This window comes from Mobula birostris, chromosome 8 (genome assembly GCF_030028105.1).
Source record: "Mobula birostris isolate sMobBir1 chromosome 8, sMobBir1.hap1, whole genome shotgun sequence".
NCBI lineage: Eukaryota > Metazoa > Chordata > Chondrichthyes > Myliobatiformes > Myliobatidae > Mobula > Mobula birostris.
In genome coordinates, this window is record NC_092377.1 from 165,493,218 (window position 1) to 165,503,095 (window position 9,878).

At 46.4% G+C, this 9,878-nt stretch overlaps 2 protein-coding genes across 11 annotated transcripts in view; one reads left to right on the top strand and one right to left on the bottom strand.

The window, feature by feature from the left end:
• Positions 1–3,334, top strand: part of LOC140201933 (myoferlin-like) — a 229,319-nt gene extending 225,985 nt beyond the window's left edge. For 8 of the 9 annotated variants that reach the window (XM_072266755.1, XM_072266762.1, XM_072266761.1 and 5 more), the window contains one exon: positions 3,009–3,334. In XM_072266755.1, coding sequence (XP_072122856.1) covers positions 3,009–3,188 — 180 coding nt within the window. In that variant the 3' untranslated portion in view covers positions 3,189–3,334. Of the gene's footprint in view, positions 1–2,989 lie in introns of all 9 variants that reach the window. The other variant, XM_072266760.1, reaches the window with a different exon arrangement.
• Positions 1–9,607, bottom strand: part of LOC140201934 (VIP36-like protein) — a 40,209-nt gene extending 30,602 nt beyond the window's left edge. For both annotated transcript variants that reach the window (XM_072266771.1, XM_072266772.1), the window contains exon 1: positions 9,459–9,607. In XM_072266771.1, coding sequence (XP_072122872.1) covers positions 9,459–9,591 — 133 coding nt within the window. In that variant the 5' untranslated portion in view covers positions 9,592–9,607. The remainder of the gene's footprint in view (positions 1–9,458) is intronic.
• Positions 9,608–9,878: the final 271 nt, after the last annotated feature.

Here is a 9,878-nt window from a genome sequence, read left to right on the forward strand (position 1 = left end):
TTCTGTTTTTGTTCTGGTTCTGGCGTGGTTGACAAGGACCCAAAGATCCTTTCACAGATGCCAGAAGGGATAGGCAGGTGGGTAGTTTTGAGGTAGTGTGCTTCTTCCCTGATTCACTGCAGGTTCCTCTACGTTTCCCAAAGCACAGATTAGAGGCCCTGAGTAACATCTTGTGCATTCATGGACCAGAGATTGGCTGGAATGAATGGAGGGATTTTGAGGACAACCTTTAAGCTTTTCCTCTGCCCACATGGTAATCTCATCATGAGATGTAGACTGCCAACAGAGCTGACCCTCAGGGCATCAATAACATGGATGCTGCAGTTGAGAGGATGTTGCCTTATTCTTCCAGTAGATTGGAATGATTCAGTAAATACAGCCTTGGTGGTTTCTCTCCAGAGACTTGAGATGCCTACCACTGACTTCTGCAATATGGCTGTTCTAATTATTTCTTCTAAGATACTAATATGGCTCCTGGTATTTAAAATTATGAGGGGGATAGATAGAGTTGACGTGGGTAGGCTTTTTCCATTGAGAGTGGGGGAGATCCAAACGAGAGGACATGAGTTGAGAGTTAAAGGGCAAAGGTTTAGGGGTAACATGAGGGGGAACTTCTTTACTCAGAGAGTGGTAGCTGTGTGGAATGAGCTTCCAGCAGAAGTGGTTGAGGCAGGTTCGATGTTGTAGTTTTAAGTTAAATTGGATAGCTATGTGGACAGGAAAGGAATGGAGGGTTATGGGCTGAGTGCAGGTCGGTGGGACTAGGTGAGCGTAAGATTTCGGCATGGACTAGAAGGGCCGAGATGGCCTGTTTCCGTGCTGTGATTGTTATATGGTTATATACTAGAATGGCCCTTCCTAGCTCAGGAGCTATGGTAGGTGACTTTCCATTTTTGCATCTTCCTGATTTTTCTCTCAATTTTATCTTAATATTTTAAGTTATGGCATAACACAGTATGCTATATTCTAACTGTTGTCTGTTAGGAGTTTGCACATTCTCCCCACGACTTCATGGGTTTCCTCGCACATTCTAAAGAAATACAGGTTTCTAAGGGTCAGTAAGTTGTGAGCATGCTATGTTGGCACTGGAAGCATGGTGACACTTGTGGGCTGCCCCCAGCACATCCTCAGACTGTGTTAGCTATTGACACAAATGATGCATTGTAATGTTCGCTGTACAAATGAAGTTAAGTATCACATTCAAAGACATTTTCAATCTTTCACTGCTACAGTTGGAAGTTCCCATCTGTTTCAAAAGGGCAACAATTATACCAGTGCCCAAGAGCAGCATATAAACCATATAACAATTACAGCACAGAAACAGGCCATCTCGGCCCTTCTAGCCCGTGCCGAAATCTTACTCTCACCTAGTCGCACCGACCTGCACTCAGCCCATAACCCTCCATTCCTTTCCTGTCCATATATCTATCCAATTTAACTTAAAACGACAACATCGAACCTGCCTCAACCACTTCTGCTGGAAGCTCGTTCCACACAGCTACCACTCGCTGAGTAAAGAAGTTCCCCCTCGTGTTACCCCTAAACTTTTGCCCTTTAACTCTCAACTCATGTCCTCTTGTTTGAATCTTCCCCACTCTCAATGGAAAAAGCCTATCCACGTCAACTCTGTCTATCCCCCTCATAATTTTAAATTTTAAATGAACTGCCTCAATAATCAACGTCCAGTAGCACTCACATCTATGATGATGAAATACTTTGAGAGGCTCGTCATGGCTATAGTCAACACCTGTCTCAAGAAGGACCCGGAATCACTACAATTTGCCTATCGCCACATTAGGTCTACAGCAGGCGCAATCTCAATGGCTCTCTGTGCAGCCTCGGATCACCTGGACAACAGAATTGCCTACATCATGCTAGTGTTTATTGAATACAGCTCAGCATTTAACACCATCATTACTACAGTTCAGATCGAAAAGCAGCAGAACATAGAACTGCACCTCACTCTGCAACTGGGTCCTCGATTCCTAACCAGGAGACCACAATCTGTGTGGATTGGAAATGACATCTCCACCTCACTGACAATTAACATCAGTGCTCGACAGAAATGTGTGCTTGGCCCACTGCTCTACTCTCTTTAAACCCATCAATGTGTGGCTAGGCATAGCTCAAATGTCAAGTTTGCTGATGATACAACCACTGTCGGTAGAATTTCAGATGGTAACAAAAGGAAGTACAGGAGCGAGGTATACCAGTTAGTTGAGTGGAATCGCAGCAACAACCTTGCACTCAATGTCAGCAAGACCAAAGAGTTCATTGTGGACTTCCGGAAGGGTAAGATGAGGGAACACAAACTTATCCTCAGAGAGAGATCAGAAGTGGAGAGAGTGAAAAATTTCAAGTTCCTGGGTGTCAGGATCTCTGAAGACCTAACCTGGACGCAACATACTGATGCAGCTATAAAGGTGACAAGACAGTGGCTACATTTCATCAGGAGTTTGAAAAGAAACCACTCGAAAGCTTCTACAGATGTACCGTGCAGAGTATTCTAACTGGCGGCATCACCGTCTGGTATGGGGGCGGCGGGGTGCGAGGAGGTTCCTGCACAAGATCGAAATCAGAATCGGGTTTATTATCACCGGCATGTGTCGTGAAATTTGTTACCTTAGCAGCAGTTCAATACAATATAGAATATAGAAGAAAAAATAAGATAATAATAAATAAATCAATCAAGTTGCAGAAACTTGTAAAATTAGTCAGCTGTATCATGGTACCAGCCTCCTAAGTATCCAAGATATCTTCAAGGAGCAGTGCCTCAGCAAGGCAGCATCCCCAGCACCCAGCACATGCCCTCTTCACACTTTTACCGTCAGGAAGGAGGCACACACTCAGCAGTTCAGGAACAACTTCTTTCCCTCTGCCATCAGATTTCTAAATGCACATTGAACCCATGAACACTACCTCACAACTTTTTATTTCTGTTATTTTGCACTACTTGTTTATCTTAATTATTTAATTAATATATATGCAGACTTTTATTGTTATTGCAGACACCTGAAGAACAGACTATCTGTTGGATGGAAGTGACCAACAACTCTGATAGAGGCAGATGCCAAGTTTTTAAGCTCACCAGTGGGAGGTGGTGCTTTAGCACTGCTGGCCCACCACCTCGAGAGAGTCTTGATTATAAGCGGGCCGAAACTCCTGAAGACAGGTGGCAGATCAACTGATGATCCCACTGGTGATAGCACAGGACAGTTAACATTTTAGTCCACGTGTATTTTTAACTCTATTGGTGGATGGTGTACAAGAGGGAACCAATGTTTTGTGGACATTGAGAACAAGTTCCATTGGCCTGTAAGTTACATTAAACAAGTTGGGGATTTATTTGCATCTCCATCTCCAAACATACACCAATACCTGTGTGGTCTGTGCACTGCTGGGATAGGACTAAAAACATTAATACCTTTTTTTCCTGGGGTAAATTGTGGTAAACTATCACTGCAAACAATGACGAGGTGAGCAAAGGCAAAGCTGACTCGAGAGAAGAGCTGTGCTGGCCAGAGCGTAACGTGTTCAACACGGTGTCAGAGTCTGAGGTGGCGTCGGAGTAGGGGATGGAGATGGAGTGAGCGATTCAGAGAGGAATCGAGGTGGAGTTTCAGTGCCCGTCCAGCTAAACCGGGAGCAAGGTTGGATCGATCCAAGTGCTGAGCCAATTTGGAAAGGTCAAGAACAGCTTTAAGCTGGGTGGCAAGGACTAGGCCCAGAGCATATTACTGCGGTGGGGCCTAGGTCCTAGCATGCAGCACGATCTGGTGTTTGGGCGATTTGAATGCCAGCCCGGATACACTGAAAAGGCAGGCTGTCGGGACAATTCCGCTTGCTTTGCCACAACGTTCACTCCTCTCTCCACAGCGCTGAGGCTGTGAGACTGCTCCAGCTGCGATGCACTTTGCGTCTGCCAGCTTCACAGCCCTTTGCCCCACTCTGTGATGAATTTAGACAGAGGTTATGGGCTTACTATGGCTGCCCCAGGATTCGAGTCTGTGGACTCAGTTTGGTTCACAATGCTGTTGCTTGCATGATTTGTGTTTTTCTCCCCCTCCCCCCTCTTTCTCCGCACACTGGGTGTTGGTCTTTTTTTTAAATTGATTTATTTCAGGTTTCTTGCTTTGTGACAGCCTGTTAGCAGAAGGATCTCAAGGTTGCATAAGTTATACATATTTTGATAATAAATGTACTTTGATAAGATTAGATTAGATTCAACTTTATTGTCATTGTCCTGAGTACAGATACAAAGCCAATGAAATGCAGTTAACATCTGACCAGAAATGCAAAGAATGGTGTTATTTACAAAATAACTGAATAAAAAGTAAGTGCTACAGCACACAAACATAAAAGTACTGAGATAATACAATATGGGTGCAATACTGCTTAGCGCTGTGATGTTACAGCCTCAGGGAAGAAGCTCTTCCTGTGCCTGCTGGTACGGGAATGGAGGCCCCTGTAGCGCCTACCGGATGGGAGGAGAGTAAAAAGTCCATGGTTAGGGCAAAATGCATCCTTGATAATGCTTTACGCCCTGCCCAGGCAGCATTTATGGTAGATGTTCTCAATGGTGAACAATGTGGAAAGGCATTCAGGACACCACCACCTGCCTCTGCTGGTGATGCCTCCCACCCAGAAGCGTTGAATAACTTCTACGCTCGTTTTGAGGCGGAAAATGACATGGCGGCGAGGAAGACCACCCCTCCTCCAAATGACCAGGTGCTGTGTCTTACCGTGGCCAATGTGAGGAGAACCCTGTGTAGGGTCAACCCAAGGAAGGCTGCTGGACCAGACAATATTCCTGGCAGAGTGCTTAGAGGATGTGCAGACCAGCTAGCTGAGATTCTCACTGACATGTTTAATATCTCCCTGAGCAGCGCCGTCGTTCCCATGTGCTTCAAGGCTGCCACCATCGTCCCCGTGCCAAAGAAGTCTTCAGTGTCCTGCCTCAACGACTACCATCCCGTCGCACTCACATCCATCATCATGAAGTGTTTCGAGAGGCTCGTCGTGAGGCACATCAAGACCCTGCTGCCCCCCTCACTGGACCCCCTGCAGTTCGCGTACTGTCCCAACCGTTCAACAGACGATGCCATTGCCATCACTCTCCACCTGGCCCTAACCCACCCGGACATAAAGACACGTACGTTTGAATCCTGTTCATAGACTTCATTTCACCATTCAACACGATCATTCCTCAGAAACTGATTGGAAAGCTGAGCCTACCGGGCTTGAACACCTCCCTCTGCAACTGGATCCTAGACTTCCTGACTGGGAGACCTCAGTCAGTCCGGATTGGAAGCAGCATCTCCAACACCATCACACTGAGCACGGGGGCCCCCCAGGGCTGTGTGCTCAGTCCACTGCTGTTCACTCTGCTGACCCACAACTGTGCTGCAACACACAGCTCGAATCACATCATCAAGTTCGCCGATGACACGACCGTGGTGGGTCTCATCAGCAAGAACGATGAGTCAGCATGCAGAGAGGAGGTGCAGCGGCTAATGGACTGGTGCAGAGCCAACAACTGTCTCTGAATGTGAACACAACAAAAGAGATAGTTGTTGACTTCAGGAGGACACGGAACAACCACTCTCCGCTGAACATCGACGACTCCTCCGTAGAGATCGTTAAGAGCACCAAATTTCTTGGTGTTCACCTGGCGGAGAATCTCACCTGGTCCCTCGACACCAGCTCTATAGCAAAGAAAGCCTAGCAGCATCTCTACTTTCTGCAAAGGCTGAGAAAAGTCCATCTCCCACCCCCCCATCCTCACCACATTCTACGGAGGTTGTATTGAGAGCATCCCGAGCAGCTGCATCACGCCTGGTTCGGAAATTGCACCATCTCGGATCACAAGACCCTGCAGCGGATAGTGAGGTCAGCTGAGAAGATCATTGGGGTCTCTCTTCCTGCCATTAGAGACATTTACACCACACGCTGCATCCGCAAAGCAAACAGCATTATGAAGGACCCCATGCACCCCTCATACAAACTCTTCTCCCTCCTGCCATCTGGCAAAAGGCACCGAAGTATTCGGGCTCTCACGACCAGACTATGTAACAGTTTCTTCCCCCAAGTCATCAGACTCCTCAGTACCCAGATCCTGGACTGACACCAACCTACTGCCCTCTACTGTGCCAATTGTCTTGTTTATTATTTATTGTAATGCCTGCACTGTTTTGTGCACTTTATGCAGTCCTGGGTAGGTCTGTAGTCTAGTGTAGTTTTGTGTTGCTTTACGTAGTTCAGTGTAGTTTCTGTGTTGTTCATGTAGCACCCTGGTCCTGAAAAACATCTCGTTTTTACTGTGTACTGTACCAGCAGTTATAGTCGAAATGACAATAAAAACTGACTTGACTTGACTTGGGTGCCAATAACCCGCTGGGCAGTTTTCACCACACGCTGGAATGTTGAACTCCTAAGGTTGGGGTTGTCGTATAAAATGGAGACAATGCAAGTCCAACAGTTCGCCTCAGCTCTGTTGATTAGCTCCTTTCCGTGGAGTTCATGTGGAGATAAGGACGTGCTGCAGCAAGAAGATGTTGGAAGCATGACACAGGTTTGACACCAGAATGTGCGAAGATTTCTTCTGGTGTGCATCCACTGGCTGGGATTACATCTTGCCAACATGACCCAAGTAGTGAGAACTAATTCACAAATGAGAAAATCTGCAGATGCTAAAAATGTAAGCAATGCACATGGGGAACTCAGCAGGCCAAGCAGCATCAATGGAAAAGTGCACAGTCGATGTTTCAGGCTGAGACCCAGTGAGAGCTAATTTTTTTTTTAGTACAAAAGGCTTCTGAATTTCAGCTTCAGATTTACTTCTCACATCGATATTGAAGCATAGAGTGAAATGCGTTGTTTGCTTTAAGAACAAACACACCCAACAATATGCTGGGGGCAGCCCACAAGTGCCACTACACATTCCAGCTCCAACACAGCATGCCCTCAAGGTTCAGCAAAATAACATAAATAGCAACAATAGCTTAATAAGCCTCTTTCCCATATACATACACACGCTTCCAACTTCAGGTCAAGCCACAACTGGGCATCAGTCCTCAGGCCTCCGACTACCCCATGGCTTGACAATCACACAACTTTGACCTTCAGGTTTCAACCCCAAGACTTATCAGAACTTTGAGGAGAACAACCCATCCATCCATCCCAGTTGAAGTAGTACAAAGCTGGGTTGACATTGTAAAATGCCACATGTAGTGGTGGCCTGCTCCTTGCATCTCTCAGAGTTGTTGCAGAATGAAGATAAAGTCAGATGTGTCTTTAGCTGTCCAGAATCCACACAGCAATTCAGGGAGCAGTCCTCCAGCTACGGAGATGGTTGTGGACAGGTCTAGTGATGGCTTTCACTTAGTAGACTCAACGTGGAAGCCCCATAGTTCCTGTAGTCGGATTTCCCTCCTTTCTGGTCACAATGTCAGCATCTCCAAAATATCCGTCTCTTCAAGATATGGACAATAAGGTTGTGGATTTGTGACTCAAGTTTCTCAGAGGTAATTGTTTTTAAACTTCAACAGGGATATAGTTTGTTCCCAGAGTCTTCTTGTGTTTTTTCTGACTATTTGTCAGTCAGGAGTGGTTATAAAGCTGAACTACAGAGACTGCTGTGGTACAGAATCATGTACAGAGTGATTGCAAGAGGAATTCTGCAGATGCTGGAAATTCAAGCAACACACATCAAAGTTGCTGGTGAACGCAGCAGGCCAGGCAGCATCTCTAGGAAGAGGTACAGTCGACGTTTCAGGCCAAGACCCTTCGTCAGGACTAACTGAAGGAAGAGTTAGTAAGAGATTTGAAAGTGGGAGGGGGAGTGGTTGAGAAGGTTTTCAAAGTGTTCTCTCTGACCATCTCACTATCCCAAATGAATTCACCTCATACTTGGTCCTCGATGAGGTGTGTCCTCAGGTGAATGGTCTATAACTGGCTGAAGAACCCACAAACGTTCAGGCCGTCGGTGAGTTACTGGTCAGCCTATGCTTTATCTATCCACCATCTTTTAATGTTGCAGAAGAATTGCAATACATGAGTGAAGACGTCTCAGGACAACCATTGGGGCCTTGTGGGACCTGTACAGAGATACAGTTTTGGTTTCCTCCCCTGTATTTGCCGCAGGGAGAGTGATAAACCAGGCTTATTCCAGTGATGGGATCTGTCGTAAGAGGGGAGGTCAAGTCAGCACGGCTTCTTGTTTCCTTCATGCACAAACAACTATAGATATCTGTAATGGACGATACTTAGTGATTAAAGGCTTGACAGGGTAGGTTTCCTCGAGCTGAGATGTTCAGAGTCTGGAGTCAGTCTCAGAATACTATTATTGTCACTTGGGACTGACATGAAGAGAAACAGAGTGGTGACCTTCTGGAATTCTCTGCCCAATTGTGGGGGAGGGGGAAAGAGGAGTGGAAAGTCAGTGAATAACTTAAAAGCTGTTTGCTATTTCTGGATGTTAAAGGAATAATGGGATACGAGTATTTTACAAGAAAATAGTGGAAGATCAGGCTTGATCCTCGATGTGGCACACGTTCAAGGCTTCAACTGGCTGAATCCACTTCCTACTGTAAGGGTTCGGCACAGACTAGAAGGGCCGAGATGGCCTGTTTCCATGCTGTAATTGTTTTATGGTTATACTTAAAGGAAAATTAGCTATATTAGTCCGATTTACATCAAAACATAGTGAAATCGCATCATTTGCATCAATGATCAATGCAGTCCGAGGATGTGCTGGGGGCAGCCTGCAAGTGTCGCCATGCTTCCTGCACCAACATTGCCTGCCCACAACTCACTAACCCGTGTGTCCTTGGGAGAAAACCCAAGCGGTCACAGAGAGAACATACAGACTTCTTTCAGGTGGCAGTAGGAGTTGAACCCCAATTGCCAGCACAGTAAATGTTACGCTAACCACTAAGCTACCATGCCACCAGCGTGCCATATGCAAATTTACTCTGTGATAATTAACCACTGGACTTCCCAATAACACAACTTCAGAAAGGGTCACTGGTTGCAAAGTAACTTGGTGTTACATTTGGAAAAAAACAAACAATTCCACACACTTTCTTGGTGAGCAGGTTTCTTGCTGTCAGACCTTATATTGTTAACTCCCAGTTCTGCAGTGGTCTATTTTTTTTGGGATAAGAAATAACAATTTTAAAGATAAATTTCCACATAACCCATGACAGGTGTAAAGCTGGGAGATTCTAGTGTAATTGCAAATCTTTTTACAGCCTCTTCAGTGATTTTGCGTATCAGAAACACACGTACACCCTGTCTAACCAAGTTTCCATACGACAGACAACACAAACCTGTTGACTACAAGTGCCCAGGTCTTTGCCAATTTGCCCCACAGCCCTGCGCTGCGCCAACACACAACTGGGATTTGGCACGCTTTATGTTGGATTGTTTACAGTGAGGTGCTGGTAGGGAGCTCTTACCCTGGTAGGGCTTCGACAGGCTGTGCTCTCGCTTCAGGTACTCCTCTGTCCCCGAGTCACCCCGGCCCAGTGCGCAGAAAGCCAGCCAGAGCAAAGCCATCCGCAAAACACCACAACCCCCTAACGGCGCCATGTTGCTTCAATGAGGCAGCCGCCGCCACAGAAGGAGATCCAACATCGCGCCGCCGCTCATTGGCTGCCGGCTGCCAAGTTCTATAATTCCTGCATATTATTGGTCCGTAGCGGCGTCTATCACCACTAACCACGGCAACGCCGGCCCGCCCACTCATTCTACAACCATTGGACGTCTTCCCTGAGCGTCATGTTTTCCTTTCCTGAATCAGCAAGCGATTGGCTGCGAGCGACGCTCATCATTTGCCCGGCGTGAGACTCGGTAGTTGGGATCCTCAGCACCAACTT